A 20,049-nucleotide genomic window follows, 5' to 3' on the forward strand; every position below is an offset into this window, starting at 1 on the left:
TGCTGACGGTGGCTTATGAGCTGTGTGACAGATCTGGTGATGACAGGTTCTCTTTATTTTGGGGGGGTGGGCATGTGGTAATGTGAAAAAAATATAACTTGTTCTCTAATTCTCACACAATTGGTGTGTGAGGAGAAGAAACTGGGTACAGCTAGTGACTTCTCTTGTGTTTACAGTTGTGACCGGCTGTCATTGGACACAGCTGATCACATGGCAAACGTGGTTTACCCTGATCCGAGGGACACGTCTCATCCCTGATAGGCGAACATAAGCGGCGCATCCTGAAGGACGTCATATGAAGCCCAATCAGGTTAACTGATCTATTGCCCGACCGTTAATCTGCTATAGGGTGGGCGGGATCTGGTTAAAGCAAGGCATTTATTTATTATTTATTTTGCTTTTTGTGCGCTAAAGGTGTTGATAATGGGTGGCAATAAATTCATTTTAATTTAAATTCATGATAAAAAAAATATATATATATATATACACAGAGAGACAGACTATATGTGAGTATATGCGGTATGTGAGACTTGGAGACCTATATAGAGCTATTGATTGCACCCTTACCATCGTCACTTACCCCTCTAGTAGGAAACCTAGATTTTAAACCGGGACAAAATGATGCCGATTTCAGGCTCTGAAGGGCTTAGATGGATATCAACTTAGACACTTCATTAACAACATGCAGTGAATGTCCAGAGCCAACGTAATGGAAGACTCCCGCTTGGTAGGCCTTCCCTTCTGGCAAAAAAGCCCAACTAGTGCATTTTATTGGCTCACAGCCACCCCCGAAGCCATTCCTAAGAGAGTTGACACCCTTTGAGCTTCTCTGTTCAGAACAGGAGCCAATACGCCACACCATTTCGGTGACGTACCAAATTCTTATATCACCGCCAAAGGGATACAGACCTCCTTATATAGCTAAGTGGGAACGAGATCTGGGTATACAGTTGAATGAGAGACAAGTGGAGAGAATTATTCTCTTCACGTATAAAACATTGATATGCTCTAACCCAGGGCTTGACAAATTTGCTTAGAATCTAGGAGCCAGCTGAAAAAGTTAGGAGCCAGTTATTTAAAACATCTGCCCATCGCCCAGAACTGCATGTCTGGTTCATCGGACAATAAGAATTGCTCATGCCTGATGCCAAGAGAAAGACAATATTTAAAAATGAAAAAGAAAAAAAAAACCTTTTTGTTTTTGTTATAAGATTTTGCAAAAAAAGTATTTTTTCTCCTTCACTGATGTGCTTTGATAGGCTGCACTAATGGACACTGATGGGGTGGGCATTGAGGTTGGAACTGATGGGCACCAATAGGCAGCACTGAGGTGGCACTAATGGGAACTGGCAGGTGGCACTGATGGGCAGCATTGGCAGGTGGCACTGGACTGCACTGGCAGGTGGCACTAACTGGCATTGGCAGGTGGAAATGGGTGGCACAGATTGGCAAGTGGCACTGGATTGGCATTGGTAGATGGCACTAACTGGCACTGGATGGCACTAACTGCCATTGGCCGGTGGCACTGGATTTGCACTGGCAGGTGTCACTGGATGGCATTGGCAGGTGGCAATAACTGGCAATGGCAGGTGGCACTGACAGATGGCATTGGCAAGTGGCACTGCTTGGCACTGGCAGGTGGCACTAACTGGCATTGGCAGGTGGCACTGGATTGCACTGGCAGGTGGCAATGGGTGGCACAGATTGGCAAGTGGCACTAACTGGCACTGGCAGATGGCATTGGCAAGTGGCACTAACTGGCATTGGCAGGTGGCAATGGGTGGCACTGGCAGGCGGCACTAACTGGCACTGATTGGCAAGTGGCACTGGATTGCACTGGTTGGCGATTGCAGGTGGCACTAACTGGCATTGGCAGATGGCACTGGCAGGTTTCACAGCCGATAGTGTAACTGTGAAACTGAATGCTCCCTGCAGTGCTGCACTGTGTGAAACTGTATGGAGAAAGAGGAGCTGACACATTCAGAGGTGGGCGGATCCGGCAGCTATCCAGCCAATGATTGGGCTGCTTAAGAAAGGGGAGGGGCCACATACATGTATCGGCCCGCCCAGATCTCATCCCATTGGCTGATGTTGAAAAGCTGAGTCCCGCCCACCCCGACATTCAGCCTCAATTTTGACAGCTCCTCTCTACATACAGTTTCAGACACTGCGGCGCTGCTCTGCCAACAGTGTGTGGAGAAGGGAGGAGGATGTCAGCGACTGCTGAGCCGTTCTCTTCCTGCTCCATCCCAACTACCAGACAGTGCTCTGTGTCTGGAGGCACCAGACACAGAGCAACAGAGGCACACGTCAGTGACAAAAACCCAGGCAAGAGGGCACAATTTCCAGTCGCAATGGCTACCTGGTGCCTGGGATTTGTCGAGCCCGCTCTCACCAACAGGAAGCAGGATTTAAAATACTCTCACAATGGTACTATACTCCAGTTAGGTTACACAGGATGTTTCCTCAGAGCTCAGACCGATGCTGGAGATGTGGAGAGGAGGCTGGCACTCTTCTCCATGTATTCTGGTCGTGCAGGCTACTGACCCCCTACTGGACTTAGGTCCACCGCTTCACACAGAAATTCACGGATAGGAACCTATCCAACACTCCCGATTTCTTCCTCATACATCACCATGAAATACAGAGCAAAGCATACAGGAAATCAATCCTCCCCCTGCTGGTCGCGGACGCGAAAAGTTGCATCCCTCTGTTTTTGGAAGCGAACTGAGCCTCCGGGAGTGGCGTTATGGTTGAGGAAGATAGCTGAGATACATAGAATGGAATACCTCCTGGCAACTGACAGAGGACTTAGAGAACAGTTTCTCATAAAATGGTTCTATTGGCTTGAATTCTTCTACTCTGAGGAGTACGAAGGGCTGGTGACATGAATGCCTAGTGTCCAGAAGGACCGGGACAGTAGCGGAGAGACCGAGGGAGCGACTGGAGGAAGGGTCCTCCCCCCCCCCCTTTTCTCCTTTCCCCACCTTCTCCTTTGCCCCCTCCTCCAGAGCCGGATGTCCTGTGTATCTAGGTAGCTCTCAGCCATTCTCGGCGGCTCACGTGGGACTGCGAGAGCAGCCAAAAGCCACTGAGAACACTGGCGAAAGTGTCTGAAAGCCGCTGAGATGTAACGCACCCACGATATTCCCCTTATTTTAAGGGGGGGGGAGTGTGTGTTATACGGTATGTATTAAAAAATCCCCCCCCCCCCCCCCCCCCCACCCTTAAAAGCATTCAAAACACAGAGAACAGTGTTTTTGAATGCGCTCCATTTTTAAAAAAAAAAATGGCAGTGTTTACATCCGGGTAAACTAGAGGTGATGTCAGATCATAGTGGACAGCCAAACAAAACTGGTCAGCCGCTAGGATTGATGAGAGCGATGACAGTACCAACCAATTAAGATGCTCCTAAACATACCTCCTGATGGGGGTACGTTTTGGAGAGTAAGTCCAGGGGATTTCTAAGCCCTGGATCAGCGATGCAGCTTTACCAGGGCTCATGACGGGAGTTTGCCACTCTCCAGGTCTATTTTTAGGTTTCGTTTTTCAATAAAAAGCCGTCGCCATTCGGCCCGTGTGTATGGCAGCCGGCCTGAGAGAAATGTGTGTGTATATAATATATATGAGAGAGATTACAAAAATACATTTATTCTAATGTCATTCCTACTAGCACCAATTTATAAATGTATTTGTGTTCTGAATACATAGTGTGACTAAACGGGGATAATTTTGTCTGGTTACAGGTGGAGTGGTTACTGTAAGGTGTGGCAGATATGTGGGATCAAGGTGGACAGCCTTGGCAGCAATGGCCACTCAATCAGCAGCAGTGGATGGAATCCTTTCAGCATCAACAAGATCCAAGTGAGTATCTCTTAGGAGAGCTAAATGGAAGTGAGTACCTGGATTTTTGCCCTTTACTTTTTATGGAATTTGTGTTGTAGCAATGTGCCTCAAGTTTATGATTTCCGTTCTTGTATTTGACTTAATTTTTTATTTTTTTTTATTAGGTCAGATAGATTGGGCAGCATTAGCCCAAGCTTGGATAGCTCAGCGTGAAGCTACGGGTCAAGTGGTGGAGCCACAAGGCATGATTCCCAATGGGCAGGACCTACCACCTCCAGTTCCACAAATGGAACCTGTTCCCAACAACCATAATTTTCCAAATGATCCAAATTTTAATCGAATGTGGCAGCCAGGTAACAGCTAGGTTGCAAGTTAATTTTATTATTTTCTAGTTGGTTGTATGTATATGCAAAATGCATCTTGAATAGCTGTGTTACGTACATAAAGTGAACCTATTGGGTCTAATAAGCATCTTGAATACTACCCAAATGTCTGCATTAAAGTGGTTGTAAACCCTTATACCCAGTGAAGTGATTGGCCTCAGGTGATATAGAGTTGAATCAAACTGTTACAACTTATGTAGGAGGATTTATCTGCAGTCTTCTTTTCTCTACATCTGTTCAAAGTCCAGAATTACGGTAGATATTAAATAGAGCTGGCATTACACATTGGACAGCTGATTGGAGGGAAGGGACACACCCCCTTTCACACAGGAACAGAGCTGAGGCCTTGTGTAAAGTAAGAATATGACATTTAGGGGCTTCATAAGCACACATACATTTATTTTGGGGGTGTAATTTGCATTTGTGCTGCAAGATCCCTGTGCTAAAACAGTATATGAGACATTTTGAATGCTTGATGGGATGTAAATCTGGCTTATTTGTATTATACATGCTGTATTATATAGGGAATGCAGTATTTTAAGTAATGCTTTATACATGTAATAAACCTGAGCATTGTCTTTCTCTAATGTTTTTTTTTTTTTTTTATCTGTATAAATACCAGAGTGGGGTGGAATGCATCATCAACCACCTCCACACCATCCTCCTCCAGAACAGCCATGGATCCCTCCTGTCCCTGGACCTATGGATATTGTCCCCCCATCTGAAGATAGTAATAGTCAGGACAGTGGTGATTTTTCCAATGATAATAGACACATGTTTAACCAGAACAATCATAACTTTGGAGGACCACCTGAAAACTTCCCCATGGGGCCAGGGAATCAATTTGATTACCAGGTGAGGAGAAATAATTATACTGTTTGCAACTATTCTGTTAAGTTGTTTAAATTTCCTTTGTCTACAAATGGATAATAGCTTTGCATCTTGGTACATATTGTATGCCAAAATGTTGTACTTTTTCACCCTAGCATGGATCCAGTGGATATGGGCCCCCTCAAGGTGGATTTCATCCGCCATACTGGCAACAAGGCCCCCCTGGTCCCCCGGGTCCACCTGCTCCACCTCCAAATAGAAGGGAAAGACCTTCTTTCAGAGAGAGACAACGCTCACCTGTGCCAATACCACCCAAACAAGAGCCTCTGCAAATTGGTAAGTTTATCTCCTGTAGCTTTACTGCTACAGTGCAGCTCTACTGCACTGGATCACATAAATATGTGGTTTGCATTTCTGGGCAGGAGGCGCTCGCTCCCATCACCCGGCTGTGCTGTCATTCGCTACAGCACAAGCCAATTACCGTGTCCTGCCCAATGATTTGTGACTGGAACCCACTGATAGGCTCAGCAAATATATATATGTGTGTGTGTGTACACACACTTCTTAATCATACATCACAGCACACAGAGCCATATTAATTACTATGTGGGTTATAGGCCACCTTCAGATGATGGACACTTGCACACCCCAAACAGGGAGTTGCCTCCCTATATAACCCCTCCCACTACTGGGAGTACCTCAGGTTTTTCGCCAGTGTCTAAGGTGTTGGTCACGAGTAAATATGTGCTGTGCTGAGCTCCACTGGAGCAATCCTTGCTGGGGCTAGCTATGCAGCCCGATCCATTCAAAGTGTCTTTTTAGGCTGAATTGTATGGTACCCAGGCCTCGTGGCAGAACAAATGAAGTTTAGCCCGTAACACTTCTCTTTTTAGAGAGCTGGGCCCTAGGATCCAGTGCTTTGGTATTTTCACCCATAACGTTTTTACTGGTGGGGTGCTTTACGGGTCCAGGAGTATGGGTTCCCCGAGGGTCCCCGGTTCCTCAAGGTTTGGTAACGTAGCCCACCGTGAGGGGTGAAGATTGGGTCTGTTTTACCACAAAAATCCCTGCGACGGGGAAGGTAAGTGGAGGTTTTCTTTGGAATTTTTAAATTTTCTTTTGAAATGTCTTCTTCAAAAAAGTAAATGTTGTCATGCCTAAGAGTCGCCACTGGGGGCTGTGTAGAGCATGTACCTTGTCATGCTTTCCTCAAAGATCACGCTGTGTCAGCAGAAGCATGCAAGATTGGGGTGGGAGCGATGCCACTCCATTTTTTTTCCACCACACCTGCATGGCGGCTTGTCACAGGTCTCCTCCAAGATTGCACATATGTGAGTGCTGACCAAAACGCCTCTTGACGACAGTGCATCACCACCACATAGATTGCGCTTACCAGAGGCAAGCTAAAAGGAAGCCTGCGGCTAATACCCAGCCAGGGCCTTTTCCACAAGGAAATTGACGCCACACTCCAAATGGCTCAAGATCGAACATCAGCCAACATGGTGTAATAAAAGTAATGCCCACAAGATAAAGGAGAACACTCCATAGTGCAGACTGTACCACAAGCGGTTTATTTCAATAAATATAGTACACTTGCATTGTGAAGATAAAGACAGACATATAAAAATGTCTGTCTGGCAAGCGAACACCTGTCGCTGAGATGCGTGAAGAGGAAGTGGGAGTACTGACGTCATCACGCTTCTCAGTGACATATATGTCTTTATCTTCACAATGTAAGTGTACTATATTTATTCAAATAAACCTATTGTGGTACAGTCTGCACTATGGAGTTCTCTATCTTTTGGTCATTACTTTTATTATACCATGTTGGCTGACGTTCGATCTTTAGCCATTTGGAGTCGGGCTTCTTACTGCTGGTGGTTGTGGCGTCAACTTCCTTGTGGAAAAGGCCCTGGCTGAGTATTGGCTTACGCGGGCTTCCTTTTAGCTTGCCTCTGGTAAGCGCAATCTATGTGGTGGTGGTGCACTGTCGTCAAGAGGTGTTTTGGTCAGAACTCTCACACGTGCAATCTTGGATTATATTTCCAGTCTCATTCAATTGTTTATTTTGGACATTTACTAAATGCATCAGGCTGAGCGTTAATAGCAGTTGCTGGACTATAGCTCAAGCAGTGGATCCGATATCTTCTGGTAGTACCTCCTGCAGAAAGGCATCCACCCCTTAGAGGGGGTGGCTAGTCAGAATGGGCATCTGGGCCATAAAATGTTTGCAATTCCTATTAAAAAACACTTTTTTTTTTTTTTCTGCCAGGTTGAGTGTTTCTGCCTGCGCTTACAGTAATTGGTCAATCCTTGAGAGACCAGTTAGACAGGTGCTCAAGGTTATCCTGTTCAGCGGGCTCAGGATCTGGCAAGCTACTAGCAGCTTTGTTTGCAATAGTCGCTATGAGAGATTCTAGCCTCGTGCCTTTCGCTAAGCGACATGCAAGAAGCTCCTGGTTAGTCTGCTTTTTTTTGTAGTGAAATGGTTGTTTGGGGATGATTTTCCAGTGGAAAAAGTACCCCTTTGCCATTTAAGAAAGGTCTTTCACCAGTGCCAGGGACATCCGCCTCCAGGCAGTCGCAACGGCCTCCACCATCAAGTTCAAGAGGTAATCCTCAGGGTCAACCCCGGGACAAAAGAAGTCTTGGGGAGGAAACCTACAAAATACTAAAGCCTCCTTATGAGGAGGAGCCCCTGCTCGCTCGAGTAGGGGGAACACCCCTACAGTTCTCAAGGGTCTGGCAGGAAGAGCGTTAAGACAGATGGGGGACTTCCTCAATAGCTCAAGGGTACAGATTTTCACAGGTATTCACCACGTGTAGCACGTCTCCCCCTAGGGGGTTAAACTCGCCAGACAAAGCTGAAAAAAACGCCTTTAAGGAAGTATTCCCTCTCTAGATTTTACCACACATGACTTGGAGCACTTTTGGCAGCTGGACCCTAGTGGATGGCAATGGAAATGTGGTAAAATCTAGAGAGGTAATACCTCAAAGGCGTTTTTTTTTTCAGCTTTGTCTGGTGAGTTTAACCCCCTAGGGGGAGACGTGCTACATGTGGTGAATACCTGTGAAAATCTGGTGGATGGCATATTAACAGCACTCGAAATAAACACATATCACCTTGCAATGCTGATCAAACCACTATTGTCACCTTTCCTGCACATTAAGGACTTTTTCTTGATGGTGTTATCTCGGACTTTGCTTACAGCGCTGTTTTAGTAGTGAAATCTTCAGTAATTGGACTGATTTATTTTTGTACTACCTGTTACATAAAATATTAATTGCTAAATAAATCAATAAGTCACTTGTGAGATGAATGTCCAGAGTGTAGTCAATAGTGTACTTTGTAAAAATTTAAATAGATTTTATGTTTCCCAATTCTCTTCCAAAATGTTAATTTTTTTGTCACAACCCTTGGTAACTCAATAGAATGTATTGACCCTTTGATCACAAGTGGGTCAAAAAAGGCTTTTTCCAAAGGGATGGGTATGCCAGATCTGCAATCCACCTCTACCTTCTCACTTGCAAGAGTATCGCACTGGATCTTCATTTCACTTAGTCTCCTTGATTGCTTGGCTGGAAGGGCATATCAAAAAGAAAAGGCTATCTCCATAGTGTAGTATCCATAGTGTAGTATCTCTTTATAACATTAATCCTAAGCCATTTTTGGTATTATGTTTACTTTAAAGGGTGCGTTCACCTTTACAGAAAAATCTGTAAGGCAAACTTATGCAGGACTCCCTCCTCACATACCCCCTTTCCCGCTGACCCCTGTCCCGTTCTGAGCCCTGCTATCCCTCGGCTTAATCTACAAAACATCCCCCCGTCGGGTAAGTTTCTGAGCATTCTAAGTGGTTGGTGTCATCACATGGGTGGCGCTGACTAATCAGATCCCACATAACCCGTCCCGTCAGCGGGGAAGAAGTAGAGAGAATGCAGAGGGAATTTATAAGCCCCAAGCCGGTGAGGTGGCGATAGCGGGGCTCGGAGCAGGAGATCGCCGCACTGCAGGTCATCGGGAGGGGAGGGGTGAGGAGGGGGTCCTGTGTAAGTTCATCTTCACCTTACAGATTTTTTTGTAATGGTGAACTTGGTTTTAAGCAAAATACATTTTTTAATTCCCCTCAAACATTCCAACCAGGGGCTCACCAGATTGAGAGAATTTGTTAACATCTGTTCCAGACCTTAAAAGAGGTTTGGCTGGGTTCATGTCTTCAGAAATCAGCGTAGGACAGACTAGCAATATTTGGGGCTAGTCCTAGACACAGCTCAAGCCAGAGTTCCTGCAGCGCTGGTCCTTCTGGCTGCAGGGCCCAACTGATCCTGATTCTGGGGGCTGGGGTCTTGTCATGGCAAGAACGGTAGAGCAGATCCTGTCCTGGGCAGAACTTCATTTTTCAGCCTTGTTGGTCATTTACATACCAGATGGTCCCCGTAAGGTAAACTGGCTTCTTGTTTAACGATTGCTCGGTTGCTCAGACAGATCATTATTCAAGCTTTTGGTCTCAAGAATCAGGTACTACCCTTTTTCTGTCAACGCATGCTTCACTAAATCTACATGAACCCAAGTCCTCCTGTAGGCATCAGTGCAATATATCGAGTCGCCCTGTATCCTCAGTGGACTTCCAAGAAAAGAGTACAAAAATCATAATTTATTTTCATTATAGATGCTGTCAAACGCAGGACTTTGCCTGCATGGATTCGCGAAGGTTTAGAGAAAATGGAAAGAGAAAAACAAAAGAAGCTGGAACGTGAGCGAATGGAACAGCAGCGTGCTCAGATGAAGCAAGAACAGAAGAGTCAAGATGCTGAAGAGGGTGATGGTCCTCGTTTACCTTTGAAAAGCAAATTTGTAAGTTAAAAAAAAAAAATGCAGAAACTTGCAGCTAGTGGATTAGTAGATTATAGATAAAGGTATACAAATCACAATGGCTCTTCGTATACTGTTTCTGTGAAATGCCATACGTGACTGCTGTGTGCCAGCTTTTTTGTGAGCTTTATATATTTAGTTTAGAGAGTGTGGAATAGTAACAGCATTTTTCTAATAATAATGGGTATTGAAGACTAGTAGGTTTAAGAGCTATAGGGACAAATTTACTAAAACTAGAGCAGTTGTGCATAATAACCCAAACTGCTTCGATTCAGTTAAAGCTGAGATTCACCCAAAAGTGGAACCTCCGCTTCCTCCCCCCTTACGGTGCCACATTTGGCACCTTTCATGGGGGAACGGTTACCTGTTTTTGGCAGGTACCCTTCCCCACTTCTGGGAGACTATGCTGCAACGCTGTCCCTCGGAAGTTCAGCCCCCTTCCTCCGCCGACGGGCCAGTTAGAAAGCACAGCACACTTCGCGCATGCGAAGTAAGGAACTGACCCTGAAGGCAAAACGTGAATGTGGTGGCAGCACCCGTGAGCCAATCGGAAACTTGGCTGGGGTGCCGACATCGTGGGAACTCTGGACAGGTAAGTGCAATATTAACCACTTGTCGACCAGCCGCCGCGTACTGCAGTATGTCGGCACAATCCTGCGAACTGCTGTAGCTGTACCCTTTAAGCGGGATAGCAGGCGAGCGCCCGCTGCACTGCCTGGATGCTGATGTACGTGGCGGACATGAGTGACAGAACAGGGGCATGTGTGTAAACACTCAAATCCATGTTCTGAGAGGAGAGGAGAAACAGATTGTGAGTTCCTACTAACTAGGAACAACGATCTGTCATTTCCTCCAGTCACTCCCATCCCCCACATTAGGGAACACAGTTAACCCCTTGATCGCCCCCTAGTGTTAACCCCCTTCCCTGTTAGTGATATTTACACAGTAATCAGTGCATTTTTATAGCACTGATCGCTGTATAATTATCAATAATCCCAAAAATGTGTCCGATCTGTCCGCCATAATGTCGCAGTCCCGAAAAAATCGCTGATCACCATCAATACTAGTAAAAAAAAAAAAATTGTAATAACGATGACATAAAACTTTCCCCTATTTCGTAGACGCTATAACTTTTGTGCAAACCAATCAATATACGCTTATTGCAGTTTTTATTACCAAAAACATGTAGAAGAATACATATTGGTCTAAACTGAGGGAAAAAAATAGTTTTTTAGAAAAAAATTGGGGATATTTATTACAGCAAAAAGTACAACATTTAGTGTTTGTGGTTTTTTTTTTGTGGGGGGGGGGGGGGGGGAAGGACATCAATTTTGTTTACGTACAGCATCGCAAGACTGCGCAATTGTCAGTTAAGGCGATGCAGTGCTCTATTGCAAAAAAAGTATTTGTAGCTACTGACTTTTAATTTCTTATATGGGGGCTGGAACTCTTTAAGTTTTGAAAATTAAAGCTACATGCTGATTGGTTTTGGTGCAGCTGCTTTAGGTTTCATAAAATTCCCCCTTGGTCTCTTAAGTAAGACCTTCATATATAATATATTCCTGCATGCAGTGGCGTGTAGCTGAAATCTGATATGGCTCCTAGTTCCATAGAGAAAATGTAATTGATGGAAGATATTTCAGTGTAAATGACTTGGGTTTTATATTTCTTCTGTAGGACAGTGACGATGAAGAAGAGGAAGATGATGAAAATGAAGAGGACAGAGTTAGTCCGAAAGTTAGCCGAAGTCCTTCCCCAGCTCCACAGGAAGAGAACAGTGAGTCAGAATTAACTGAAGAGGAGAGGGCTTATCAAATGGTACGTGTTTTGTTCATATGTCTGCACCACAGAATTAAGAATATATTTGATGCAGGCCCACTATTATGGCATTTATATTATATTGTCCTGGACGGGTGAGCCTTAGACGAGTAATTTTATATATTATTTTTTTGTGTTTTTTTTTTAATAGCACCCACTTAAACCATTTTTGTTTTTTACCACCTTAGATGCTTTTGACAAAAATGCTGCTAACAGAAATTCTTCTGGATGTGACTAATGAAGAAATTTATAATATTGCTAAAGAGACCCATCGTAAAGCAACCAAAGGTAGCCAGTTTGTTTATAACGCATGTTTTTTTTATGTATAATCGGCTTTTGTTGGAGGAGGTTATGCTCCCTGTAAAACCATTATTTCATTTAGGCACATTTCATGTAACTAGAAGTTGGACATATTTACATGTGTTCCCTAAGCTGTCTTTTAGTAGTTTTAGTACATTGCATCTACATAAACTCGTACAGACCCTTGTATAACTAATTTCAGATTAACTATTTTATATGATGAAGCTTTCAACTATTTGGCAAAGTTCCTAGCCTTATTTTTAAGAATAGACATGAACCCTCTATTTCTTTTTACCACATCAAAGTTTTAATAGTAAGCTTAGGAGTGTTAAATTAATTTTGCTTGTCAGTTTGTATGGATTTTGTATTTTAACCTTTCTTCTCTCCCCCCTCAAATAGCAGCAATAGTAATAAATTTTGCATAGAAGCTCATGACTTTGAGGTCGTGACTATTTGTGTTAACATGTTGTTCCTGTTGTTGCTGTGATACAAAGCTCCTGCAAGGCAGCTGGCACAGTCCAGTGCACTGGCTTCCCTCACTGGACTCGGTAAGTGTGTTCCACAGTTACTGGATGGGTGGGATTTCTGTGGGATAAGACAATTTCTGTAACGTGTGCATGATTTTCATGAAAGCATGTCCAGTATCTGCCATGAAATGCAATGTAATGACAGTTTACCTCGCAATATTTCACTGGTGAATTCAGATCAGCTTTTTTAGACTGCTACAAAAATCATCTGCTGGCTTACTCTACCAGTTATGCAGTTTCGAAAGTAGCAAACAAGTTACATTTTGTTTGGTGCAATGTACTGGATATGTTTCAGTAGTATAGACCATGTCTTATTTTCTTAGTGTTTAGTATCTGCATTTTGATGATAAAAATCTGAGTGCAGCTTTGTTCAAAAATCTACTAGTGCCCCCCTCAGAGCCTAACCTCATTATTAGTAGTAGCACAGTGTACCCTGGATAAAGCTAGAATCTTTTTTTTTTTTTTATTATTTATTTTTTGTTTGTCCTTTTACATCCAGCACTCCCCTCTCCATAAATACAATTGTGTTTTATGGAGGCAAGGCATTACTGAATGTGCACACCATGCATTAAAGTGGATGTAAACCCTCACATATACCCAGTGAAGTGAACAGCCTAAGATGATACACAGAGATGAAATGCATCTCCCTACATAAGTTTTACATGTATATTTGCTGTCTTTATCGGTATATATACTTCAGAGAGTGCACATTGTGTTTGAATTTTCTCTCTCTGGTTAGCATTGCAGTGAAGCCTGGGCATAGCATACACCCAAGACAGCTGATTGAAGGAAAGGCACACATCCCTTCTTATAAGGAGGGACTTTCAGCTCTTTGAATGGTTAAGGGCTCTGCTAATCTATTTACAGCATCCTCCCCAACACAAAATACAGGCTGCTTTTATCATATGTGATGGAGAATTTGGCATGCTGATAACAGAAGAACAGAGCAGGAGACAGCTACAGGGCATAGTACTTTGAAGAGAGATCAGAAAACACTGCTATATGTGCCCAGCTCAAATTTCTTGAATCGGGTTTACGTCCACTTTAAGGTGTGGGATATAACTATATTTTAAAGATTGGTACATTGTACTATTTATTTTTTGCTTTGGAATTTGGGGAGTAACTGGATTTCAGGACAAAGGTATAGTTGTCCTTTACAGATAATCTTTACTTTCGGGTCACTAGTATTCTAAAGTGAATAAAATATGATGTTATACAGTGTGCCCATTATGTATATCAGTTGTATTGCATTTATATATGTCTCTATTTTATGTAATATATACAATCAACTTTACTCACTGTGTAGAAAAAATATATATATTTAAATAGCTTAAAGAAAATCTCTGTAAAGAAAATATTTGGTATTTTTTATTTTAAACTATCGGCTAAATATATGCCATTTTAATTTTATGTATGTTCTAATGATGAGCTCAATTGGGTTATTAAAGGTTAAGTTCACCCTTTACAGAAAAATCTGACCGGTGAACTTACACAGGAACACCCCCCACCCCCCCATTCCTGCTGACCTGGAGCACAGCGATCTCCTGTTCTGAGCCCTGCTGTAGTGGCCTCACGGTCCTGGGCTTGGCTTAATCTCCAAAACGTACCCCGTCAGGATGTAGGATTAGGAGCATTCTAATTGGTTGGCGCCATCACATAGGTAATGCCGACCAATCAGAACTCGCTTAGTCCATCCTGTCAGCGAGGAAGTACAGTGAAAGCTGCGGACCCATGAGGCGGCTATAGCAGGGCGGCAGATTTTTCTGTAAAGGCGAACTTACACTTTAAATGAAGTTTAGTAATGATAGGTGGGAGCAATTGAATTCTCTGCAAATATTTACCACCTTTTCATCAACTTAAAATTAAAGGTGGTACTTTCCGGTCCCGCCATCTATTTCCTCAGCTTTGATTTTTGGAAGCTGTCGTCTGACAGTCTGACTCAGGCAAGTGAAGATCTATGATGGCAGGACCTGAAAGGTCATATGCAAGACTTTAAAACTTCCGTGAGGTGAGTGATCTATATACAAGAAACTCAACTCATTCCTTCTAATACCTTTTTATTGCACTATACTATCCAACTTATTGTGATTTACTTGGCTTTTTTAAAAGCATCTTTGTCAACTACATAGGCATTGTACCAAAATGCATGTGCTAATGCGCTTTGCATTGACAAGATTTACATTTCTTTTTTCAGTGCAGTGCAACACATTAGTCTTACTGACTTGCTCCTGGGGGGAGTAGATAAAAAAAAAAAAAGAAACAGACTAGCACTCCTCCTCTTGCTGTTTTTCCAAGAACAGAGCTCAATTTATCTTCGTATCCCAGGAGGCTAAACACCCTAGTTACTTTCAGTGATTATTGTGAATAAGTCCAGTGTACGTTTTTGACAAGAACATACACTGGACCTATTCACAATATTAACAAGAACTTCTTGTGCCCATACATTTTTCTGCATTTTAAACACTGCTTCAGTGATTGCTACTTGCTTCTGGGACCAGTTTTAGCCATCAACCTGATTCCTTGTGACTATAGGAGGCTTGGCCGCTCAGCATGGGTGCCATTCAAAGAATAGCTTGCATTTTCTGAATGAATGAAAACTTTCCCTGATTGGACGAGGTGGAGCACTGATGTTGCACTCTCCACCTTGTCCAATCAGATAACTCTTTGCTATGCATTTTCTGAATGACTGCTTTTTCTGAATGGTGCCTGTGTTGAGCTGCCGACCTCCTGTATGCACAAGGCATTAAGTTGTCTGCTCGGCGTGGCACATGCTTTTGGGGTATGCTGAAGTAGCATTGTCTACTTCCATGATTTCCAGCAGCATCAGCCAGGCTGAACTAATTTAACTATGCATAGATGACAATGCTTTGAATTATCCTTAAGGCTGGTATAAACCAGGTACACTCCAGTACATTTTATTTTCTGCTTCAAAAACGCATTGGACAGTGTTTAACCTGGATTCCATTGGCCCTAGTTCACACCAGAGCAGTGTGTTCCAGGGCCATCAAGAAAAGTAGAACGTTTTGCATTTTTTTCTGTATGGAACACATCTGGAATGAGGCAAAATGCATCAAAAACACACTGGAAAGCGCATGTCCTAAATTGAGATGAAGAAATAAAAGGGGGAGGGGGGTGCACTGGTACACATACACATCAAAAACCCACATGCAGAACGCAAGAATTGTGGTGTGAACCGGCCCTTAATATTCTCCACTAACAAGTATGTGTAAAAATAAATAAATGCCTGCATTTTATTTGCAAAACTAGATGTTCAGTTTTGCATTTTTATTCACGTTTTTTGTATACATGTTATATTTCCCCCCAAAAAAAGTTAACTTCAGTGGTAGATTCTAAAGCGTTAAACAAGGAGATGCATGTGAACAAAACAGCAGAACGGTTATTTTAGTACCAGCATGCTGTGTAACTTAAGAAGGCAGTAAGTTGATATCTCTCATTGCTGCTTGATGGACTAGGCTTTATGCATACAGGTGGACTGGGTGGTTATGGATCTGCAGAAAGCGAAGATGAAAGGAGTGAAAGAGGTTCAGAGTCTTCTGATACTGATGAAGAGGAACTCCGCCATAGGATACGACAGAAGCTGGAAGCCTTTAAACGAAAGGAAAAAGAGCAACAGTTACTTGAAAGACAGCAAGAAGGTAACACTTTATTTTTTCTTTTCCCCAGACATTTTTAGTGAATTGGGGATCAGGAGAGGTGGATAACTGATTTGTCTGGAGGCAGTAGGGGCACTGGTATTTGACAGTTTAATGATTGAGGGAAAAGTTTAGCAAGATTATAATGGCCAAACTTAGACTTGGAGAGAAGTGTACGTGTGTATGCCCTAGAACTTGAATCCAAGAGTTTTCATAGGAATTGGTTTTAGGACCACCACAGGTATTTGCATTTTATAACCGTTTATACTTTTACATCAGGCCATGTTCCTTTTAAGGGGTATAACATGAACCTTTTTGTTTTTCTTGGGCATCTTACAAGGTTCGTAATTAACATGGGAAATGGCAAAATAAAATATTGCAAGTGCATCATGGCTTCCTGAACTCCAGCTAAATACACTTGACACCATCCATGTTACTCTTCTTTTAGGATGAGACCACCAGCAATCCAAGGGTTAAATCTCAATTCTTGCACCAAATAGACCCTCTTTGTTTATCTGCAGCTATCCCAAAGTAAATCATGCACATGGGGATGCAAAACGCTTGATTATAAAAGAAAACGGGCAACTAAAAGAACTAGCACATTTTAACACTTTTTTTTTTTTTATAGGATTAAATAAAATGCCCTCACGTGTTGCCACATCAGAGAAGAGTTTTGTACTTGGCCTGAAGACTCTCGCAACACGACTGGTGGTGTAGAATAATGCCACGTACACACTGTCGGAATTCTCGTTGGAAAAAGCTCTGATGATTTTCCCGACGGAATTCCGATGGAATTCGGCTCAAACTGTCTTGCCTACTCACAGTCACACCAAATTCCGATCGTTTATAATGCGGTGACGACGGGACTAGAAAAAGGAAGTTCAATAGCCAGTAGCCAATAGCTTCTGTCTCGTAGTTGAATCAGAGCATGCATGATTTTTGGCATGTCAGAATTGCATACACACGATCGGAATTTCCGATAGAAAGTTTTTCAGTCGGGAAAATTGAGAACATGCTATCAATTTTTGGCTGGCGGAAATTCTGATGGAGCATACACACGGTCGCATTTTCCGATGAAAAGCTCTCATTGGTCTTTTTCTGGCCGGAATTCCGATCGTGTGTATGCGGCAGAACTCTAAACTCCAAGCTGATTCCAACCTTGTGTGTGCTGACAGGTTGGGGAAAGTGAAAGGCTCCCTCACAAGGCTCACAGCAGGCTGTTTGCAGGCTTGTACCAGTGGATTACTCTGACAGCCCCGGGGTTGTGATGGCAGGTCACGCATTGGGTAGCCTATTCGCTTGATGCCCTGCATGCAACAAACGCGCCTAGGAAGCTCCTGCCCCTTGTTATGCCAAAAAGCGTCATGCGTTTTTTTTCCACGTTTTTATTGTGCAACATTCGCACTGCATTTGGGGTGCCATTAAAGCGGAGCTCCAGCCTAAAGTGGAACTTCCGCTCATTGGATCCCTCCGGCGCCACAATTGGCACCTTTCAGGGGGGAGGGGGGTGCAGGTACCTGTACAGTACAGGTATCTGCACCCACTTCCGCCTTTCTGCAGAATCTACGCCCCTTTCCGAAGGTTTCCCGCTGTCTCCTGGGAAACACACGGATCCCAGAGCGGGGACCATCCTTATAGCGCAGCGCGACTCGCGCATGCGCAGTAGGGAACCGGGAAATTAAGCCGCAAGGCTCCACTTCCTGATTCCCATACCCAAGATGGCGACGGCAGCACCCGAGAGACGATTGAGAGATCGGCTTCGGGTGCCGACATTGCGGGCGCGCTGGGTGGGTCAGCAGCTGCAGTATTTGTAGCTGCTGGCTTAAAAAAAAAAAAAAAAAAAAACGGCGGACTCCTGCTTTAAGAATGAATAGTGTGATCTGGAATTGCAGGCAGATTTGCTTGTTTCTGCATGTGATTCCAGATGAACAAAATGCCTAATCCTACAACACAGGCCGCATTGTGAATGTCTTCAGGTTATTTACAAAGCGCTCCTCTGATGTGGCAATATGTGATTGTGCATTAGCTTTTTAATAAAATCAGGAGTGTTCATTCTTCTCAAGGCGAGGAAGAGGGGGACGCTTTGGCTGGTGTTTGGGTTTTTAATTTTAAAAACCTTTTCCCACTTGCATTTAATTTTACAGTTTTTATATTTGTTTTGGTGATTACCTAAGATTGACAGGGTTTTTTTTTCCCCCTCTCCCCAAAATTTTAGAGGAGAAACCACATGATGATGATGATGACAACAACAATGATGAAAAAAATGAAGTAGACAAGCCTAATACAGATATTACAGATGACCTAGAAATACATGAGAAAAGAAAAGTAAATGACGAGCTAGAAAGCGAAAAGAAAAAGGTGGAGGCTTTACCTGTGCTTGAGCCTAAAAAGGATGTAAAGGAAAGGCCTCCAGCTAGAAAATCAAGGAGCTCGAGTAGTAGTAGCAGCAGCAGTAGTAGCAGCAGTAGCAAAGAACGAAGTAGCAGTAGTAGTAGTAGTGATTACAGTACCAGCTCTTCAAGCAGCCATAGTTCAACTCCCTCTTTACCCAAGAGGAAAAAGAGACGAAGTCATAGCCCATCACTTACACGCAAAGTAAGGCGTAGCAGGAGCAGGAGTGTCACACGTAAGAATCGTAGAGACAGAAGTAGAAGCAGAGGGAAAATTAGTGAGCGGAGGAGATCTAGTAAAAATAGCATGGATCGAGAATGGCGAAGGGAGCGTAGTCACAGCAGAGAGAGAAGGGTAAACCGCTCTAGAGATAGACATGCTGTTCGTAGTAGAAGCAGAGATAGACGTAAAATTGATGAACACCGCAGAAGCTCCAGCAGAAGCAGACACAAGCATAGGGGCAGTAGTAGGGAAAGAGAGAAAGCAAGGAGTAGAAGTTTTGAAATGGATAGGAAGAGAAGAGAATCTGAAAAGGAAAGAAAAAAGGAGAAATTAAAGAAAGATGAAAAATATAGGTTTAATGTTCTGGAAGATGATAGAGTTAAAAGTAGGAGAGAGGGTGAAAGAACATTCTCCCGCAGCGAGTCCTCTTCCTCCAAGGTGTCCCGGCAGGACTCCAGGCATGAGAGCAAAAAAAATTCTACAAAGGAGCAGAAGAAGCAACTGTCCTCTAGTGGAAGAAGCAGTTCAGAATCACCCGTTTACAAGGATAAAAAATCTAAGAAAGGCAAGCGAAGCCGGTCACGGTCGATGGAGAAATCTCAAAGGTCTGGTAAGAAGGCAAGCCGCAAACACAAGTCTAAGACCCGATCAAGGTAGTACACTTTTTCTTTCTATTGCTTAATATTTTTATTTACAATTTGTAACTGCATATACATTGTATAATAATTGATGCTTTCAGTTACTATTATTAACTTTAACTTTGTTTCCAAAAGGGCACTTTTTACCTCTCTAGATCACACTAATACTTCCCTTTTTATTTTTGTTTTGCAGATCATCAACACCTGTTCGTCGTAAACGCTGATGAATCCACAGAGCAGCATAATATTTTTTTTTTAAATTCAATGAGTTTTAAGGGCTTGTCTCATTTTAGAGACACATTATGGCTACATAGGTGCGGAAAATGAATCCCCCCCCCCCCCCCTTTCCTATTTCCCCATCTACTTTTTAAATGTGTACATGGTTTTTCCTTTTTCTTGCTTATGAAAGTAAAAGAGTATTAAAACTACTTTGTACTGTATATTTTCAGAATACTAGTATTGTTTTTTATTTTATTTTTCTTAACGGCAATGTTCTTTAAGGCAACAGATAAATGTCTTGTCTTGTTAATAAAGTACTGTCCTTATTTTCTTGCTAAAAAAAAAAAA

The 20,049-nt window shown here is 43.1% G+C and overlaps 1 protein-coding gene across 2 annotated transcripts in view; it reads left to right on the plus strand.

Annotated features, from left to right (window-relative positions):
- Positions 1 to 19,922, plus strand: part of PNISR (PNN interacting serine and arginine rich protein) — a 31,683-nt gene extending 11,761 nt beyond the window's left edge. Inside the window, exons 2-12 of one of the 2 annotated variants that reach the window (XM_077487202.1) lie at positions 3,747 to 3,894; positions 4,011 to 4,199; positions 4,852 to 5,084; positions 5,216 to 5,396; positions 9,731 to 9,915; positions 11,611 to 11,751; positions 11,940 to 12,039; positions 12,546 to 12,599; positions 16,067 to 16,234; positions 18,447 to 19,497; positions 19,676 to 19,922. In XM_077487202.1, the coding sequence (XP_077343328.1) occupies positions 3,777 to 3,894; positions 4,011 to 4,199; positions 4,852 to 5,084; positions 5,216 to 5,396; positions 9,731 to 9,915; positions 11,611 to 11,751; positions 11,940 to 12,039; positions 12,546 to 12,599; positions 16,067 to 16,234; positions 18,447 to 19,497; positions 19,676 to 19,706 (2,451 nt within the window). In that variant the 5' untranslated portion in view covers positions 3,747 to 3,776 and the 3' untranslated portion in view covers positions 19,707 to 19,922. The remainder of the gene's footprint in view (positions 1 to 3,746; positions 3,895 to 4,010; positions 4,200 to 4,851; positions 5,085 to 5,215; positions 5,397 to 9,730; positions 9,916 to 11,610; positions 11,752 to 11,939; positions 12,040 to 12,545; positions 12,600 to 16,066; positions 16,235 to 18,446; positions 19,498 to 19,675) is intronic. The other variant, XM_077487203.1, reaches the window with a different exon arrangement.
- Positions 19,923 to 20,049: the final 127 nt, after the last annotated feature.

The sequence above is a fragment of the Lithobates pipiens genome, unplaced genomic scaffold (genome assembly GCF_037356315.1).
Source record: "Lithobates pipiens isolate NorthernLeopardFrog02 unplaced genomic scaffold, aLitPip1_a1.2 Scaffold_18, whole genome shotgun sequence".
Classification (NCBI taxonomy): domain Eukaryota; kingdom Metazoa; phylum Chordata; class Amphibia; order Anura; family Ranidae; genus Lithobates; species Lithobates pipiens.